The sequence below is a fragment of the Metopolophium dirhodum genome, chromosome 3 (genome assembly GCF_019925205.1).
Source record: "Metopolophium dirhodum isolate CAU chromosome 3, ASM1992520v1, whole genome shotgun sequence".
Lineage (NCBI taxonomy): Eukaryota > Metazoa > Arthropoda > Insecta > Hemiptera > Aphididae > Metopolophium > Metopolophium dirhodum.
Window position 1 is genome coordinate 29,486,612 of NC_083562.1, and position 22,760 is coordinate 29,509,371.

At 27.8% G+C, this 22,760-nt stretch overlaps 1 protein-coding gene across 1 annotated transcript in view; it reads right to left on the reverse strand.

The window, feature by feature from the left end:
• Positions 1-1,866: 1,866 nt before the first annotated feature.
• Positions 1,867-22,760, reverse strand: part of LOC132941142 (pickpocket protein 19-like) — a 34,257-nt gene continuing 13,363 nt past the window's right edge. The window contains exons 7-14 of the mRNA XM_061009070.1: positions 22,575-22,746; positions 20,077-20,222; positions 19,183-19,354; positions 12,928-13,204; positions 12,670-12,726; positions 7,804-7,921; positions 6,464-6,561; positions 1,867-2,447 (exon numbers count right to left, since the gene is read on the reverse strand). Coding sequence (XP_060865053.1) covers positions 2,302-2,447; positions 6,464-6,561; positions 7,804-7,921; positions 12,670-12,726; positions 12,928-13,204; positions 19,183-19,354; positions 20,077-20,222; positions 22,575-22,746 — 1,186 coding nt within the window. The 3' untranslated portion in view covers positions 1,867-2,301. The remainder of the gene's footprint in view (positions 2,448-6,463; positions 6,562-7,803; positions 7,922-12,669; positions 12,727-12,927; positions 13,205-19,182; positions 19,355-20,076; positions 20,223-22,574; positions 22,747-22,760) is intronic.

Below are 22,760 nucleotides of genomic sequence, written 5' to 3' on the forward strand. Positions count from 1 at the left end.
TGTATTGTTAACTGTACAACAGTGTACACGTTATAAGACGGCGAAATATTATTGCATCAATATATATATAAATAATGGTTTACTTTGCAAATTACATTTTTCCATTCGATTACCTCTATATAATACTATTGTAGGTTATACTAATGACTGCATTGAATAATATTATTATGTATACAATATAATACGTGATGAAATATTGATTTAAGACTTTTCGTTTGCCCTTATTCGTCGTTTATTATACTGTACCTAGTGCTTGCGTGAGCGTTGGATAAAAATTTGTGCTATGTCAATCTTCGTAAGTTCTACGGCAGAAAAGTACATATAGCAATAACATATTAATTCAATTAAAATTTACCTTGTAGATATATTTGTAATATAATGTGTAGGGTGATTCCCTAAGCGTGCTCGCCCCGTTTTTCTTTTCAACCATGCAGTTATTCGATATCTGATTTTTGGAATTCTTAAATATTAGTTAAATATTAATATAAGTTTATTGACTTAAAGTCAATATTTTCATATTAATTTTTTTCTGAAAACAATGGCCACAATATACATAAACAAAACATTATTCGATTTTCGTGAGCCAAAACAAATGTATGAGTGCCACCGTACAGTTACTTTTATATTATGGTTTAAAATGAAGCTTACAACACCCCCGAGTCTATTGATAATAAATCTATTGACGTAACTTTCATTGTCAAGTAGTTTTTGAGATTATCACGTTCAAAAATACAAATTTTTTAGCTTTATAATATTGAGTATATTGTCTTCTATTAAGACAAAAAAAGAACAATATGCACATGATGAAACTATATGAAACGTATGACGTATCATCATATCAATTTTCTAGAGAGCTTAAGAAATATCCCGACAGCTAGCGCAACGACCGTCACTCGCGTCATACACTTATTATACCCGTCCGTGCGTAACCGGATGCATGCAAATAAACCAAGATAAGTGTTGATGTGGTTCGAGTAGGTAGTATTTGAATAATTCAATTTTGATAAGGGGCCCTCACAATAAGTTAAACTTGTATGTTTAGTTATTGAATAATTATTATTGATGTCAGCAAAATCCCTACAAAATGCGTACAAAGCGGTATCGGAGGGTGGCTAAGTTTTGAACACCTTTTAAACTATACCCATTACCCTGCTCTTTTTCTAATAACTATTTACTATTATTATGTTATTATATCATATTACGCTTGCAAGTTGCAAATATTTTTGAGTATACATTTTATACTTTTGACCTAATCGAGACACAAAAAAATGCCGTGCAATTTTGGACCACGTTATATTATACACACACAGTACAATCCAAAGTTGGATGAATAAATTGCACCTTATAATTAAACGCTCACTATATAAATATAGCTTTCACCGAACACATAAAACCAGATATTATTAAATCAATTAATTACTTTCGATGAAATATATTTTCTCTCGGTGGATACATAAACTTTATATATATAATATATATGTTAAATAGAATAAAATATTTACTATGTTCACTATGTTTACCGAATACGATGTGCTCGAGCTTTAATACATAATATTATATTTTTAATTGGTAAAAGTACAACTTTTTAATTTTTTTTTTTTTTGTATTGGTAAATACAAATTTATTTGCAACGAGAAATCTGCAATGCACGCTATAAAGGAATTTGGTTTTAATAATTTAATTATATACCTGATCGATTTCGATATAACATTAAATTATTCCGTTGAGGTTCAGTGGATGTTTGGCAAACTGTAGTCTTTAAACTGTTCTATAGGTATAATAAATGATAAAATAAACATTTTAATACGAATTCATAATAATTATCTATTCAACATTATTTATATAACATAATAAAGCTTCGTAAAATAAATGACATACCTAGGCTATAATTATTATAAAAAGTGTTCCGACGTATTATAGCGGCTGGAATTGGACTTCTCAGAGGTTTCGGTTCGTCAAAATACAAAATTAAATTTAAAATTTTTGTTTGATGCCGTATATTTTTGTCTTAACTATATTTCTTAACATACATTTCTAAAAATCCATAAGGTATATTATCATAGTATTATTACATTTAAAATGTTGAACCTATAAAAGTGAACCAAGCGCAAAAAATAAACAGCGTTTATTACCTATACGGTAAGAATTAAATGTGTTTTTTTATTTTATGACATCCGAATTATATGTATATATTAATGACGAATATAATATAAATCTATAAATTAATTTAGATAAATACAATTCTCAACTATAGAATGGTCTTTGAGGAAAATCGACTGTAATAACTAATAACACATCATTTCAATGAATGAAACGTTGGACGATTTTGTTTCGATGTCGACGGTTCAACCAATAGTCGTACAAACGAAACGTCATAAAATTTATAAATTCAACGCCACTGATCAATGACGCCCCGAGAAAAAGTCCACAGACTCCTCCGTAGCCGACTAAAAAACAAACAAAAAAATTAACATATCAAAAATTTTATCTTGCTTAAATTTATATAATATATACTACGTTTATATTACGACTTCGCCCTGAAAAAAATTAACGCACACAAAATACGGTGCTATAACAGTCGTGTACCTCGCATTGTGAACGAATACGACCGATATGAGAAATCCACTGGTAGTGTATTGGATATATAGCACTTGGTATGTATTTTTATACGTGATTTACACTACTCTTTACATTTTTCTGATACCTTTAAAAACAATCAATTTCATAATCTTTGGTACAGTGGTTATTGAGTCTATATAAGCTACAAAGTGCATAAGTGCATTGAATTTGAATAACAAACAATAAATCAAATAATATTTTATTTTATTTAAAAAACCACCATAGCTACGGACGGTGTTCGCCTAATATATTACCAATTTAAATTAATAAATTGATTTTAATTTTATTTCTGTAACTAATGACCACGCTATATAATATGAACAAAAAATGATTTGATTTTCGTGGGTCAAAACGAAATTGATATAAAGAATCTAAAATACCATCTGAGCCTCAAGGAATCTATATTGATATAACTTTTATTGAAATCGGTCCAGTAGTTTCTGAGATTAGCGCGTTCAAAGATACAATCTTTTCAGCTTTTTTAATATTTGTAGGTATGACACAGATCTTAACAGTTAAGCCACTAAATAATATGGACCACCGCTCATGACAGATAACATTTTTAAGACCGAATCAACTATTATCGCTAAGAACGCATTGCTCTTGGTTAATAATTTAGCTGAATCTCTAGACTCAATAAATTGGCTGATTGTAAATTCCACTGATTTATATAGGTATTCGATTTTAGGGTATATGGATTTATACCACTGACATTTTTTTTACCTTAAAAGAAATGTAAATACTATGGTTCGTTTTTATTGACTTGAAAACTTTACCGATGGCAAAATCCACAAATTACAACAATTATTAGTATAACTACACATCAACTGTTTTTTATTAATATAATTGTTATCTTATTTTAACTAATTAATAATCATTATTGATGATTATATAATATTTTTTAAACTAGTGTAAGTAAGTATTTGAATAAAATATAATATAAAATCTGTCCCGAAAGTAAATTATCGCTGTTGTATCTTCGTGGCAAATTAATATTTTTAAATGTTTTTTTTGTACAGTTATAAAATAATACAGAAATTACAGAAAATACATATTCAAATTCTAATTGAATGAAATAAGATTTAGTTTTGTTACAAAAATTCCAAAAAAATTTTTTAGGCAATTGAGTTTTTACATTTTCAAGTTATACCTTGGAAATGTAAACATCTTAATTTGCTTTAACTTGGTCGATTTTCACCCAATTAAATAATTTTTTTTTCAAAACTAAAAATATGTGATCTTGAAAATTTTTAAAACTTAACTGCATAGAAAAATGTTTTATTAAATCTTTGGCTTATAAATTAGAACTTCCATATTTATTATTGTAAAAAAGTGAATTTAAAATATTAATTTGCCACTTTGTCAGGGATCACTAAGAGTGATATGGGATTTAAGACATATAATGTATAATAAAAACCGGTACTTACATAATGTCAATTTTATTATAGGTAAAAAAACCTGTGGAATTTCGATTTTTTTTCAAGTAATAAAAAAGTATTCTTTTATACCTACCATAGGAATTTACATGAAAAAGGTTTGAAAAGGTTGCAGTTGGTGGAATTTACATCTGCTGGCTCAATTTGGCAGGAACATACAGTAAATATCGTTATTATAACCGGTTGTAATGATATACTAGGTTTAATGATTTGAAATCCGGTGAAACTCCTTTAATATTTTATAATGTGCTAATTTTCATTGGTAAGTATAAAGTTCTTCTAATAACCAAACGAATGTAATGTAATTTGTTTTTAGTGAATAAAGACAAATATTTTATCTGAAATGACCACGCAATATTATACTGGTCTTATTATCGATATTTTATGACAAGTATACCTACATATAAGATAAGGCAAAAAATTAAACAATCAGTGTCCAAAAATTATATGGCTAATAATAATTTGAAGTACAGAAACAATCTTTGAAAAAATATAAAAAAAACATGTTAAAATAATAAATAACAGATTTTTCTTTATACACATAATTAGTTACTGTACTTATGTCTTATACAGTTTTTTAATGACTTTTTGTTTTTGAAATTTTTCACATTATGACTATCGTTCATTATGACCTCGTCATTTGAACGTCAATATAAACGATTTCTAGTTACTATACGTCTTTATATTATTCGTTGTAAATATTTAATTATGTTTATCTTTTTCCCTGGTGTATAGGGAGATATATTAATAGGTATACTATACATCTACTCGCTGAACGAATCATTTAACAATAATTTATACTTTCGTTTAGCATTTATATACACAACTGACAATTTAACAAACTATAATAATATATAATGTATGATATAGTGTACATTTTAATATTATTAATATAAATACCTATATAATACATTTTGGTCATAGAATAAGTAACAGAATAAAATATAAATACCCGTACATTAATTATACAGTGTGTTTGAAAAATATACTTAGGTTCATGAAATTATTACAACGTTATGATACAGTGTAGTAGTAAAAACTACAGAAAAACAATATTAACGATGTTTTACCCATAAAACAATAATGATATATAACTAGTAAACTTCCTTAAGAGGACGCCACACCCACATGTGTTGTCTCCATCTTACGAACGTAGAAAATTTGTGTTAAATGTTGTGCAATAACCATAATACAGAGAATTCGACCTTTTATAAAACTTATACATATAAACAATAGTTGTGCTTTCCATGGGTGAATACGATATTTTGATTTTGATTTTGAACTAAAATAGTTATTTTTATTCGTTTCTATGGTGATGAACAAAGCGTTAGAAATTAAAATCCTATTTTTAGCGGTTTTTTGTAATTTGTCGGTGGTTTTTCCCATGGCATTAAATAACTATTGAAAAAATCGAAAAATGACCTCTTTAACGTACCATTTCGATCCAATTTTCTAAAAGATAAGATACTATATGTTGAAATCGAAGCACTCCTTCTGGTAGAAATGTTGTATACAGGATAAAAAAAAAATAAAAATAAAAAAATAAACACCATCGTAAAACCACTATAACTCGCTCCACTCAGAATCTAAAAATATATTTTATGTTTGTTATTTTTTTAAGAATCCAATGATTATTCATACAATATTTATGTCATCATTTATTAGGGTTTATGTTAGAGTGTCATCGTGAAAAAAAAGGTTGAGAACCACTGGGTGTACATCAGGGTGTACCTAAATACAAGTTGAAATTACATTTAAATAAGTCGGTAGTGATGTATCCTGTATACTATTATATATGATACTAACACATCATATGCGACCATCCCGTCTTAACAATGAATTAATTATATAATAACGACATATTAGGTCATCTGCTGCAAATAAAACCGTTGAGGCGAGAAGGAAAAGTCACTTTGTAGGTATATACATGAATAAATCGCTCCAGAAAATAAATTGCTTTTGTATACAGGAGGACTATTTTACCATTAAACGGGCAATATCTGGTAGAACAAATTATAGGGGATTTTAAAGATTCAAAAACATAAAAATTATAATTTTTAACTATTTTACTAAATATAGTAATAATAGTAGGTATATAATATTATTATTATGTTCTTAAAATTAAATTTTAAAAAAATGTTTAAAAATGCGTCTTCTAAATATATAGTGCTATGTTCCAATAAAAGAATCACTCTGTGTATATGGATTAGGTGTAAAAAAAAGAACGCTTTTAATCTCGACACGCTTTACGCGTATACCAATATATCTCTATATAGAGGTCTGCTATAAAAATTGTTTTCGTCTGCGGAAGAGTCAACGGCGCCGCCGCGTCCGTCCATTCATTTAATTATTATTTGAATAAAACAATAATTAATTTAACATAATGTTATATATTATTTTATATTCACCTAGAGCATTCATAAAGTCGAACACTAAATCCGTTTCGTATAGGAAGCACGTAGACCTGTGAAAGAAAACGTCAACGGTAATTTGGTCAGCGCTTGATCTGAAAACAGAAAAAAAATGTCATTTTGGACTCATTTAACATCAGAATATATACCTGGATTAATTCGAATTATTTATCTACGAAGTGATATTATAATCAAAATTAAAGACACTCATTATAATATCATGAATTATTCGAAAGTCAAACCATTTTTTTTTTTTTATAGTTACAACCAAATTTGTTAACTATTTACTGCAGTAATAATAAGTTATATTGTCGAGACGTGATAATAATATTATTTAATATGGTGGATTGTGTACCGATAAAAGCTTTACAAAGGTGGTTTTTGCTGTTGCGGCTTATGTAAATAAAAAAAAAAAAAAAAAAAGCTTTACATAAAAGCTATTTTTTTTCAAAATATAGAATATTATTACATAGCCGTGAGGGCTGTGGCCTCTGATATTGTCGCGAATGCGTTTTACTCTTTTGTACAACGTATTCTTAGGCCCCTTGTAGGTACAAAAGTCCAAACAAGTGATTATGTCTTTAACCTGGTAATTTTAAAAGTTCAATTTCGCACTTTTGATACATTATTTTTTATTTTAAAGTTATTGCTGAAATGTTTCCGTATTTTTACAAGCTGTGTAAATGTGTACCAAAAAATATTGTTACTATAAAGTTAGATAAGATGATTTAGAAATTATCTTTAGTCAATTCATGTTTATTTTTATTTTGTAGGTACCTATCAAATAAGGAAACCCAGTGAACTTGATATACTTTGTGTAGAAGATATCGATTGTACCTCGTCATTGAATGGGTTACTGTCATGTCAATTTTAAATTTAAATTTAATGATACATCATTGTATGCAAAATTTATTCTGAGCGGACGTGGCCTGTAAGCTTATAATTATATCTGAGAATATTTTTAATTTATTTATGTAGGTACTATTTAGTACGGTAGGTCACACAACATTTTTCTAAAAACAAATCCCAATAAAATGTTATACTCGTAGAATGGTTAGAATATTTTTTAAGTATAAAAAGCTTAAAGTGAAAAGTGAATCTAAGTATTTTGAAAAATATCTTATAGTAAATAATATTATACGTTTATAATCCTTGAAAGTTTTTGAGATATGATATATTTGAATAGCTGATGATAAATTATGATTTTTTTCAAAACCATGATACATTTGGATATTTTATCATAAATTCTATTTGAACATCAAAAACAGAAATTATTACTAAAAAATCAGATATTTTATAACATATTAAGCGTCTCGCGTAACAAAGAAAATGCTTACGTTTCGTTTAACACGACAATGTTAGACTTGTACTTTTGACTGCGACAATCGCCTGGACATTCGCATCTGAGATGCGTAGATAAATTTTTGTCGCGATCCACGATGTTGATGAAATTTGCTGAAACGACGATCAAACAATTCATTTTTGTTCAACTATAAGTTTAAATATATAATAATATTTCTAATCTAACAGTTATAAAAGAAAATGACTAATATTACAATGAATAAACAAAACAATATATAACAATTAACAATACGCAATGGAGCCTAAGCACCTTTAGCAATTAGCAGCATGATAAAACGGATTACTTATGTCCCATTAATAATTATGACGTATATAATGTTTTATAATGGTAGCTAAAAAATATTTTAAATATTTATATTGTCGGCCTCGGAATTTCGTTAGGTGCATTGTAAAAATAATATTGGTATATATTTTGATTATGATAACTCAACTCCTTCACGTGCCTCAAAGTAGTTGTTTTTTGATTTTATATTTTGTGTGTAGTGAGGTAAATTTTACGAAAATGCAGAGCTGGACCTTGCAGTTATTATACAGGTATCTAATATATTTAGTAAAATAATGGAGTAATCTATTTATACTAATCCACACTAATTGTTGCCTTTGTTGAATTTTTGTATTTTTCAAAAGGAAAAAAATGTGTACATAGTCCATTGAAGCACTATTACTACACTCCGTTTACAAATCAACTTTTTTAGAAAAGTGTTCTGCTTCCGATTATACAATTCAAAATCGCCGTAGTTAAGTATTATTCAAATGTAGTGTTAGTAATATAATGTTATGCACTATATTCAGAATTTCAGACCATGTGTTAATATTTTTTGAAATACACAAACATTGTATAAGAAAATTAATCTAGGTGGATCACCAACTACAATGAATACATAATATATAAACTGACATTTAAAAAAAATTACAAATACAGTTATTTTTCTGATAAATTTATAATTTAAGGTCAGTGTAGTATATAATTATAATATAGTCGTATTTATAAGGTCGCTCAAAAGGTCACAAATTCGTAATGAATTGTTTATAACAATAATAATATTACCTATATAAAATCGATGATACCTTTTAATTGATTTTCCTGAGTTGTACTAACCTAATTACATATTATATACTCGACGAAAATATAATTTGAGACTTGTCACCGAATTCACGTAATACAACTATAGTTGTATAACTATAGCTATTACAAAAACAACAAAGTTTGCATCAATTGATGACGAAGTAGCAATTTTTCATTTTGTAGGTATTAACGACATTTTAAGTCTAGGTTGAATCGTAGAATCCGAGGACGACCACTAATTGGGATTAAAAAATTGTCTATAATCCGAATGACTATTAAGACTAATCCGGAACCCTACAATGACCTTCAACTGCAGGGAATCAGGTTTTTAAGGTTTGAGTAAATTATTCCAGAATTAATTTATAAAATTATGTACATTTTTTTTCTAAGTTTTTAATTTGATACATATTTTTTAAGAACAACACGAACTAAACGTATGCAAAAATACAACTTAGAGACCATACGTATAAATACAATTTAGGTGACATATTTATGACATACCTATTTGAACAAATAAATATTTCCAATTTTATCGATAACACTGGACTTCAGGAATGTAGTATGTAAATACTCAACCCATCAAAAACTAAACAAAATCATATTCACCAAGATAATTTAAAATGTATATTCCTTTTTTATTTATTATAATAAGTTCATTAATAATTAATTATAAATAATCTACCTGTTACAATTTTCAAAACAATTATTTTAATAATAATACTATTAAAATGTTAAGAAAACGTTCGTATTTAAATTGTTGCTTGTTTTTACTGATTATTTTAAAAAATACTGAGAATTTTCTCTTTTTAACCCATCAAATTAACAAACTAAATCCTGCTTTCTCCCGGAAACCTCCCTTGAAGTTTATGATCGAAGCATTTTGTCTACTGAAAAATGTGTCATCAGACATAACAATTATACAGTAAATAAAAAACACATCATTGTAAAATAAATATATTCTTCACTTCGTTTAGATCTAAAATTATGTTTGGAAAAGTTTCTTAAAACACTACAAAAAAAAAGGATATAACTTGTCAGATTTCAGTACTCTGGTTACAAAACTATTGAGAACATTTTACTTTTTCTGCCGAACGATTAAAAACGCTTAAAATGAAATAATGAAATAACCACTGACAAAAAAAAAAAAACTGTACTATTGAAAGTGAAATCTTGTGCAACGTTGCCATATAGAAGTGGCATGTATGTATTTAATATCTAAATTTTGAAAATCAACTCAAAACTCATATACATTATACATATTATTATACAAAAATTGAAAAATATAGCTAAAAAAAATATCAGTTATATTTTAAACTATCAATGACGCGTGTATGTATTTCATATTCAAATATGAGTATATTTAAATTATAATTGTTGTAAGCAATTCGTTATCTTTGTATTTATATAGATTATCATTATTGATGGATTCAGTAATATGCTATCTCAAACAAAAATAAGTTATCATAAAACTCAAAGTTTGGGTTACTATAACTAGTATAGTATAAATTTATCATATATTTTTGATAACTATATACAGAACAAAACAGGAAGACCTTGCAAATTAAAATTTTATTAAAATCAATATTTTTTTCATATATTATAATGTATTGATTCTTGCAATTAAAATCAAAGTTTTATTTTTATTTTTTAGTACTGAAAATAAACATTTAAAAATAGTTAATATTTTTCAACTTCTAAAGTAACAATATATCAGGAGCCTTGTATTATATTTTCACGCTTTTTTATCCAACAAATAAAATTTTATTGATATTTATAGAAAAAAAAACCAAAAAAATTGAAAATTGACAATATCCGTAAACAGCTAAAAAAGAGTCAAACTGTTGAGAAAATTAAAATATAAACATTCAGTGAAATTTTCATGTATTTACAGTTATTCAGTTATATATCTACGGTTATTTGTTTTAGAGTTACCTACACCAAAAACCAAAAGGTGGGTAAGTGGAAGTCGCTCTGCTGTATCTACAGTAGGTTACAAGTGGGTCACTGTAATGGATGGTATTAAATTTGAATTCAATGATATAATATCATTGTATAACAAAAACGATTCTGAGCGAAAATGGTCAGTCAGCCTATGATATTACTAAGTATATTTGATGATATTATTGTGAATAGTAATTTATATATTTACTTATTTACGTGGAACCTTGTTTTAAATGTTCAATCCTCAGCTACAAAAGTTGAACATTTTATACATTTTTAACTACAAACTAATTATTAAATTTTAAATTTGATACATTTTGTCAAAATTTGAACTTAAAATGCTTATCAAAAAAAATTGTGCCTATGTATTTTTAATATTTTTCAACTGCTATTGTAACAATATATCAGGAGCCTTGCATTAATTTTTCACGCTTTTCTACCCAACAAATAAAAATTTATTGATATTTATAGAAAAAAAAACTAAAAAAATTGAAAACTGACAATGTCCGTAAACAGCTCAAAAAGAGTCAAATTATTTTCAAAATTTTATTGTGTATAGAAAATACTAATATAAACATTCAGTGAAATTTTCAAGTATCTACAGTCATACATTTTTTAATTACAACAAAATAAGGAAATCGTTACACGAGAAATCAAATGAATATCAAATGTTGTAAAAATTGAATTTGACTTTCTTGTAGACATTTTATTTTTGATAAAGGTAGTCAAACTTATGGGTAATCTTGTATTACATTTTCAAATTTTAGATTGAAAAAGTAAAATTTTTATGAATTCTCAACTCAAAATGATTTGCTAATTTTCGTGGTTTTTTCGTATTTTGTCAATATTAGAAATTTAAATGCTTGTAAATAAAAACTATGACTAACGATTTTTAATATTTTTTAAATGTCATTGTAACAATATAGTAGGAGCCTTGTATTAAATTTTCAAGGGTTTTTACTCAACAAATAAAATTTTATTAATATTTATAGAAAAAAAAACAAAAAAGAATGGAAACTGAAAATGTCCGTAAACAGCTCAAAATAAGTCAAAATGTTATGGTGTATAGAAAATGCTAATATAAACATTCAGTCAAAATTGTCCCTACGGTCATTTGTTTTAGAGTTACACCAAAAACCAAAATCAATTTTCTCGAAAACAGATTTTGCGTAAAAATTCCCGTTTTTTATTAATTTTTCTTTTGTTTTTCACGTCGCTTTTGAAAACTATTGGGAATTTTCATCCTTCGAAATGCACCACTAGATTCAATTTTTCATCGAACATTCGAACAAAATACTGTTGAAGAAAATCGAAGCAGTTTTACTGCCCCAAACATGATGACAAACACAACAATTTAAAATTTTTTTTTAAAACACAAATCTCTGTAAAATTAATACATTCATCGCTCCGCTCAGAATCTAAAATAAAAATATAGAATGTTGTACATGTAACACAAGGGTTAATACAGTTTTTTATATAAAAAACAAATTAAAACTATTGATTAGAATAAAAGTTATTTCATTTGTTAGGTCTTACATTATGTATACTTGGTTTTTAAGACTTCTATATTATTCTATTTGGGGACGTTGAATGGAATTATAAAATCTAAGCGTTCTCAATCAAAATAGTCAAAAAGGTATCGACGATAATAAACGTTCACAATCGTATTTCTATCGGTACTTCGGACAATATTGATACTACAAGGAATAAACTACTATACAATATAATATAATAGTATATAATATTACGAATATGTGGAAAAACTAGAAGCGACCGGTTTATATATTATTATACAATGCATAAATAATACGTGTTTAGCAGGAATAATAATTACACGAATGTTCGGCCAAGCATACAAGTCCTTCTACGTTGCACTCGGGATAGGGAAGATCTGAAAGCAACAATATTATTATTATTTTATTATTATTATTATTATTATTATTATTATTGTCCAAACCGGCATTGTTCGTTTTTGGTATTCGTCCGGCTTACAACCCGAACCAGAAATGTATCGTTACAATGTCACAATAATGGTATACTGCTGCAGTGTGTAAGGTAGCATTTTTAGTTGTTTTTTTTATTCTTTTCTTACCTTTTTCGTAGTGAAAATAATAGAAACTCGGCACGCACTTGCAATCATTAAACATAAACCGTTGGTAACAGTTGAACAAACAGTTTGACCTCAAATAGCCCCGGCCCAAGTAGGTCTTTTCGTCAGGGTACAGACATTGTCGCTTTTCGGGTTTCACACGTATGAGACGTTTCGTTGGAATCACCTTATCACCCCATACTTTTATATAGCCGCTGGTACCTTTGGCCACCATCATTCCCCGATCGATCGGCAATGCGCTCGGATCCCTAATCATAACCTGTGGACAACAATTAATAAATAAATCGGGAATTATCACGAAAATCTTATTGCGATTTGCAGTATTGTGTACCTACGCGGCAGGGATTCATAAACATACAGATTTTCGAAATGTCTATATGGTTTTGTAACAATTATTGTTGATAAAATGTAATTAGTTTACACATTACAACTCATTATAAATTCGTAGGTATTGTATATTAAAAATAAAAAGTGGATTTGTTAAGATTGATAATACTAATTATGAATAGTTCCGTGTTTTAAATAATACTTAGGTATATTAATAGAGGTTGAACTTAGTTACAACTTACATTGTAATTATTTTTGTAATTTGTAATTTTTTTTTTTTGGTTCAATTAATTTGAATAATTTGGATAAGATATTTCGTGATTTTATAAATGTATTTAGTACATACTTGATGACTAATACAATTTTAGATTAGATTTTTTTAACTCACGACCAATAGTATATTTTATACGTCAAAGATTGAATTATTAATTCTACAAGATTGAATAAGATATAATATCTACCTATTATCTATTGAAAAAGTTGATATAAATTAATATTTTATAGAATTTGACGTAATCTGAATTAAAAATAAACTGAATATATAAAAACATTTAAATCTGAGTATAAAAAATATATAACAAGTGCATGTTTTCTATTTTTTTAAACACATAAATTTGATTTTTAAAATGCATTTAACTGCCAACTACATGCATATTTAGTACATTTTAGAGCATTATTGTTCGACCATCATACTTATTAATATTTTTGTAAGGTTTATATAATATTAAATTGTTCGTATGTATAAAATAATACCCACTCGAATTGATCGTAAAACAAAATGTATTATGGTTCTGGAGTGTGTGGAGGGGAAGAGGATGCACAAAGTAGGAAATTATTAATGTCCGAAAACTGATTTTATTTTATTTGCAGTGGCAATTTGTTCCGTCGGCTGTCGGTCCATGACGAGCCGACCAGCCACCGAGACGGTCTTATAGCATATCGACTCGTTAAGCAGACTTAAAACTTGAAACTTCATGGCCGATGACGTGAAGGACAGTCTCGCTGGCTATATACCTCATAACCACCTTATACTACGATAGCCCGCTGCAAGTGGTCCAAAATGCAGAATGCAAGTGACTGTCAGCTGCGGGGTGATAATGATTATACAAGGCTCTGCCGATAGCATAAGAGGTACTCTATGGCCGATAGACTGACAGATGCCACGAAGATGGTTAAGGCTGCCTTAAATCTGCAGGTATCATGATGGTTGGTTCGCACTTATATATATACTTATATTATTATTTTGTTGACTTGATATTGTTAAAATTGGTCAAAACGTTTCAATAAATAAAATAAGTATATTCAGTAGGGTGGTGCTTAAAATTCAACTTTTAAAATATAATTTTGGCACCTTGCCAATTTGTTCTATATGATACAAATGAGCTGTAGGAAAAGTTTCAGGTGTAATAATTAAGTTTTAAAGGTCGCTACCAGCAGATAAAATAATGCTACAATTTCGCCAAAAATAGGTATAGTCGATAATTTCTATAGACCTATAAAGATAACGAAAAACACATTATTTCGATGATATGGGCACAATATTATAATCGATAATTTCTATAGACTCATAAAGATAGGAAGAAATATATTTCACTACGGGTGTCTTGGTCACAAATTCATAATCAGTTTACATTGTCATCGTATTCGTGTTTAATGTTTGAAATTGTTGTAGCTTTTTATACTTATTTTGGGCTCAATTTATTTTTTTTAACGTTAATCTCGCAGTTACTATAGTTTATTAAACACGTCTATTATGGCAACTAGTATTAATACAGTGGTTTCGACGAGACAAACGACTGAAGTATGGTTGATCGGCCAGATGTCACTAAATTTAATTGAAACTAAATTACCTTAAAAAAAAAGGTAGAACTAGAGGAGTTTCAACCAAGAGATGATTATAAAGAATAATTGAACCTATGTATTATTTTCTAGGGGGAGTTCCTAAAAAAGGTATATATTTTAGATCCCCTGGTGGACTTCATCGTGCTCGATGGATGGCAAAAGCCATATATTCCTTAAAGATATATTTATTTAGAGGACAATTTAAGCTGACGAAAAAAGAATATGCAGGAATTTGTGACATTTGTATTTTTACTATAAGAATATACATAAAATATTGGTTTCAAGCTGCTACAGCGATTTACTCCTAGAAATGACCTACAACTATTAAAAGATTTAAAGAAATACGAAGAAGTAAATGTAATGATTTCTAAAAAAGCTATGAAGAAATTCCTTGGCCATCTTTGGTACTTATCAGAATAACTGATCGCATTCGCCTTTTTTGACCAAAATGTTTCTTCCGAAACAAAAAGAAACATGGTGGTTGCTATGCAAAATGAAGGAACGAAGCACCCAGTGAAACGCATAAGTTTGGGACCCGATATTGTTTTAAGAAAAAACTTAGAAGATTTTGTAACGGACAACACTCGCAAATTCTTTGACATATTAGGAATTTCTTCTCAGTTTTTTAATAAAGATGTCGACCATTGGGATGAAGACGAAGATTATAAAAAAATTTATTATTAATATTAGGATTTTATTAATATTTTCTTCATATTAGGATTTTTTTAATATTAAGATTTTATTAATATAAGAATTTTTTTAATATTAGGATTTTATTAATATTAGGATTTTCTTAATATTAGGATTTTCTTAATATTAGGATTTTCTTAATATTTTCTTAATATTAGGATTTCATTAATATTTTCTTAATATTAGGATTTCATTAATATTAAGATTTTCTTAATATTTTCTTAATATTAGGATTTTATTAATATTAGGATTTTCTTAATTTTAAGATTTTCTTAATATTTTCTTAATATTAGGATTTCATTAATATTAGGATTTTCTTAATATTAGGATTTTATTAATATTAGGATTTTCTTAATATTAAGATTTTCTTAATATTTTCTTAATATTAGGATTTTCTTAATATTTTCTTAATATTAGGATTTTATTAATATTTGGATTTTATTAATATTAGGATATTCTTAATATTTTCTTAATATTAGTATTTTCTTAATATTTTCTTAATATTAGGATTTTCTTAATATTAAGATTTTATTATAAATTATAAATTAATTTTAATAATATTATTAATATTATACATATGTTAATTACTGACTAATATTATTAATATTAATATTAACTAAAAAATGGGGGTCCTACTAGACCTATAACAGTCGGATGAAGACGAAGATTATAAAAAAAGTAAAGCAATCGTTCAGTCAATGAGAGTTGTTAACGATATTGCAGAGAGTGGAGTGGCTTTGATGGAGGAATATAACAAATTACACACCACAAATGAAGAACAAAAACAATTCCTTTTGTTACTAATAAAACAGTTAAGGCAAAAATATCCGGACAGAAAAAAATCAACTTTAATATTATAATAATGTAAATACTTGTAGAATGTAATTATAACATAGCTAATTAAAATAATAATACCTACCTTATATGTAAAAATTATACTAGATATTAAAATATACAAACAATTAATTTTTTTCGAAATTTATCAATTTTCAATTCCTGGTAGCGACCTTTAAAAAAAATTCAAAAAAAAAATTTTACATGTAATAGTATCTCCGTGGTAGGTATAAAATAATTACGAGGTGCCCTCAAATAAATTGAAGAAAAAAATTTATTTGCCCATATAAGCATCACCTTATTATTCAGTGTTGTGTTTTATCTAGATAGGTATATTCTTATCTTTTATCTTATACAGATAAATGGGAAATATGTTATCTAAGCTATTATCTAAGATAAATAACTATTATAAATTATAAGGTTAGGTTTTTTTTTTGAAAACTTGTAAATGGATCAATTATGACACGCTGTGCAATATTGCAATACGAAAATAAAAACTACAATGGCATAAAACTATCATTATACCCTATAAATACGTTAGGTTAGGTATATCTCTATTTTATTATCTATTTAATTATATTTGTTTATAATTAACACCCCCAACAAGTAAAGGCATACAGTAAGTTTCGTAAATAATGAATACAACAATTCGATATATCGAAGTGAAGTACCTACAATTAATAAAATACATGATATTCAAATTTGGTTATTGGACCAAAATTGGTTTTAAGCAATTTACCATTTATACAACGAAATTATTCACACCGTTCGGTAATAAGGCGGTACTGACCCAAAATGTAATAATTAATAACAATAATAATATATAATATAAATATATTATACTAATATAGTAATAATTTATTAAATATCTCTAACATAATAAATGCAATGTTTTTGCAAATATTTAATCGACCTACCATAATACTATTTTTATTAGGAAATAGGTACAATAAATTACTTAAATATCAAAAACTTAGTGAATACTTAGTGATATAAGCTAACAGACCGTCTTCGCTCAGAATCGTGTTCGTACCCACACAATGATATTATAAAATCATTGAATTCAAAGTTTACATGGTATCCATTTCAGTGGCTCACTCATAACCTGCTGTACAGCAGATCGGTACCCGCTTGCCCACCTTCTTATGGATATTTTAAATTTATAATTAGTATATACATAGAATACTAAGTTTTATATGTTAGCCATCACTTGGTATATAAGAATATAACATTGTATAGATACATAAAAATAAATGTATTATATGATTATAAGATATAACAGACATTTTTATAATGCTTAATGACTCGAGAAAAATCGATAATATTTTATTGATTGTGTTATTATACGTGTTGGGATACGCGATAAAAAAAAAATTAAAAATTTACAAACTTTAAAATATATTATTTACACATAGCTCATATAGGTATCCTGATATGACTGTTATTTATTATTCACCCTTCGTAAAAATTGATGAAAAGGTCTTTTGGAAATGCTTGTACAAAAAGTGTTAGGAGGTCGTGCGTGAAGCTTATGAAAATAGAAACGTTTGTAAATATGTTATATATTATATTTTACAAGAGTAGTTCATCTTAGGAAAAATTTGAGTCTTTCTAAAGTTCGAAAACGTAACCTAAAATGTTATAAAAATTATGTATAAGTGATGTCACGTTGTCATAAATGACCTAAATTTAAGAATCTCTATACAATGTTAGTATCAAAATAAACTGAATGTATCTTGGTCAGATATCATAATACAAAACATAAACGGAGTAATTCAATAAGTGTCTATTATAAAAATTATTAAAATAAAAACATTTTGAATGCGATAAAAGTCACTTCAAATCAAATACACGAATATTATGTGTTTATTTTAGAATACCCCATGTTTATCTTCTCAGAATCAACATTGAATGTTTGAGCATTAATTATTATTATTGTTATTAGTTCGTTATTAGTTTTAACATTCATCGCCAGCTACAACTACCTATTATATTATACGGAGTCGTGTTATTACTTTTTTCTGCATCATAAAAATACACATTTCTGAATAAATATTTTCTGAGAGTCCAAAAAAGAAATGTCAAGAGAGATCCATCAACCATCCAACATCACCCACTCCACACATCTATAATATTATACAGTATTTACACCAGTGAACAGAGGCAATCATCTTACAGTGCAATACGATTGGGCATTTTTACCTTTTCGGTATTCAAAATCCAAACAACGTCTAGGCACTAAATATCCCTAAAAAGGGCTATAACACATTTGGGCACATAATCATAAAATGTTTGGTCACTATTTTTTTCTGATGTCATAATACCTTTGGGCGAGGGCACTCTATTTGGCTATAATAAATAATATATATATATTTTGTTTTTGTGTAGGCACCTACGTCAAGTATATATCTTTAAGCCTTATATGGCTTACATACTTGTTTAACTTTAATGTCGAAAAATTGTATCTTTTTAATATAACGTGCAGAAAACTACACACAACTACTATTAGTTGTAGAATTGTATTATATCTTTGCGAGCTCTCACCACTATTCCACTCCTGGCGTTGATGTAAGACGGAATCTTTTGGGCACGCATGGAAAACCACAATCCAGACCACGGACCGCTTCCACCTGTTCTCCTAGGCCTCTTGAATGCTCCCCGATCATCAATCCAGTAGTTATAATTGTCCCCGCGCATCCCGTACGATTGCGTTTTTCTAAAACATACGAGTATAGAAAATGCATATTGCTAGATCATAGATTGTTATTTATATTTTTAATGATCAAAATATAATATCTTTTACCTAACTATATAAAGACCAGATAATTTGCACTAAAAAACATTATGTCATATTGCAATGAAAAATAAGTAAAAGTTGCATAATAAAATCATATAGATAATAAATGTATTAAAAACTATAGAATTATTAGGTTAATTAAATTCAACTGTTTAAATATTTATACTTATCTAACCTAACTTACTTATTAGTTTTCCTAATTAAAATGTAATAAATGTACATTTAGGTATATAGGTACAAATTTCAAAGATTTCCATTTCAAAATTGTAATTTTGGTCACTTAAAATATATTTAGTATTCATACAATGAAAAAGTGCGTTGAACATATGTTGTACATATGTTATACGTTGCATAATATTTAAAATAGTTCGAATAATTTAGTTCTATATCTAAACTATTATTTTGATTGCTTGCCATAACCTCAGAATAAGTTTTGATAGTTTTATTTATGCCCTTAATATTTTTCTAAGACAAGTTGCAATATCAGTTGAATCCTGCCTTTTTAGTTATAACTTATAACTCATAACATTACTTGCAAAAGATTCGATATACCTTTACCTAGATAAATTAATAGCTATCTATTCCCAACCTGACGACACCGCCACGCCGATAACAATACGTCATATTAATATATCAATTACCGTTTACTGAATTCGGATACATCTGAGTTGAAACTGTAACAGTAACCGTAGCAGGTTTTCTGGAGTTCGAAGAGCTCGCAACAGTTGTAGTAATTATTACGCCACCAGCACGGAGAGTCGAATATGGTGTCGCACGGACGGACCGCCTACACGCCAATACAATACAATTATTGGTGTTGTTTAGGAAGGTATACCCGTTTGCAGTGGCGTACCTAGGGAGGGAGGGGTTAGGGATTATGTCTGTCCCCCCATTGTCCCATAAATTCCTTTATTTGTATCTTTGTTACTACCACTACAATTCGCTTAAATGTATTATTACTTATAAGTTATATAACACCCAACCCTCCCGCCCACCCACATTGACAATTTTGGGCACGCCACTGCCCATTTATAATTTAATAAGTACATATAGTTTAAACATGCACGCGTAGGTATACGTTCGTATACCTCGCCATTTTTTTAAAAATTAATCAATCTGTATTAAGTATTATTATTTATTATCATACGACATATTTTATCAATTGTTTATAAGTATTGGAACCATATAACAAATAATTAATATTCAGTATTACCACGTGTAACATATACAAGTATATTAGTATAGTCAATCAATGTTCTTTTTTGATTAAGATGATATCGTCGGCTCGGCGCACTATTTTTTTCGCTCTCTGACCTAGGGACGCGCATCATAGCAAATTTACGTTTAGCAGAACCACTCGTGTGTTATTACTTCTAATATTAAAGCGAATTCACCTATTATAAAACTTAAGAACATTATCTGTGACAATAAGCTTGCTATTTGATGATATTTTGATTAGTATATAAGTTATAAGCGTGTAAATTGTTACAATTTAAAAAACCTACAAATTGTGTAAAAATTAAAATATCGCACAAAATCCAACGCAGTTAATGCTCTTAGCTTTAAGTTTGATAATATGTGATTTCACTATAATATTAAAAGTGATAATACAGGGTAGGTTCTGCTAAACTTAAATTTGTTATATTACACGTGGGACGGAGAAAAAAAACAAACGTTTCGCTGAAATTTTCTAAAATATTTGGGTTGCCGTCACAAAGTAAAAAGAATAGTATGAAGAGAACGGTAGGTACTAGTCGTCGATACCTTTTTGACTATTATGATTGAGCGCGCTCAGTTTACACAATTTCACCATATATATATTAGCATAATTTATACTTTTTGTATAAGATATATAAATTTCCTAACCTCGACACGTAAATTAGGATAAATTTATTTTTCAATTTCATTAAGTATGTATGTATGTAATATTCGTTCATAAAATAACAACTGTTCCAATCAACAAAATTAAGAGTACCTATGCAAGTTTTGACATGAATGAACTTTTAAATTTTAATATGTACCTAACACAAACACTCCACTGATAAATGGCAACTTTGCATAGAGTATAATGCTCAATACAATAGACATTTATACCTTTAAAAAAAATTAACTGTGCTATTTTCCAAAACAGCTTATGATAATATATTAATTAATTTAAAAGACATGAATAATGCATTATTAAGACCATCTAATGATGTAGTTGAAACTTGTTTAATAGCTGAAAGGGGTTTTATAAGTTGTGAGAATGTTTTTTTAAAAATAATACTAAAAATGATTTATACACAAAAATCAGAAGACATATTTACCAAAAAGTTTTTAAGGAATAATCATTGTGTAAGTAAAAATCTCTTTAACAACCATGAAGACCAATTAATAGAACTTATTATTTATATATATATGTTTGGATGTTAGATTGCACCATGCAGACTCTTTATTTATTTTTAATAGATATCTAAGATTATGGACACACCAATAATTTTTTTTTTTAAATTATTTATTTATTTTATGTATACAACCAGTGGTGAACTGGTAAAGTGTAAAGTAAGTGTAAGTGAAGCGTTACCGTGACGTCATCATGTTGAAGCTGGAAGCCTAAAATATTATTGTATTTTTCTGACCGATTACATGTCACAGTTGTCATACCAACCAAACAATAACAACTATGAAATTAATGTTGTAAAGTTCCTATAGACCTATATATAGGTTGTCTCTAGCAACCGCATTATACTTTGTTAGATTCCGGGCGTAACGATGAATGTATTAAATTTAGAAGACATATACATGTACCGATGTATCTACATTCAGTGTGGACATTCCTTGATTTTTTTGGAGGGGGGAGTGGTTACAGACTCTCCGAGTCAACGATCACGAGACGACACGATTTTTTGATGTAAGTCTATAACACAGATATTATAATAAATTATGTACTACTGCGATCAGCACCGAAGACAGGAATTTAAAATATTGAGGGTTCATCAAAGTAAAAAAATAAAACCTTAAATATATTATGTTAATAGTTTTAAATTTTTGTAAATACATTTAATTACTTTTCGTGTTGTGAGGGAGATTTGAACCTCGGTTTCTACGACCCTGAATACTATTATATAATATTATACCACTTATCATAAATAAACATAACCTTCAGTAGCATGTCGCTGATATTGAGTTTGTTGAGCTCGTTGTAGTGTCTTTCGAATTTTTTTATTTTGACAAAATCTTCGAATAGCGGTAAACGGATTGTGGACAACGTTGCCATTATTTTGAACACGGCTTCATCATACGAGCCCGGCCGGCCGGAAGAGTTGTCATACCTCGAAAAGCAACA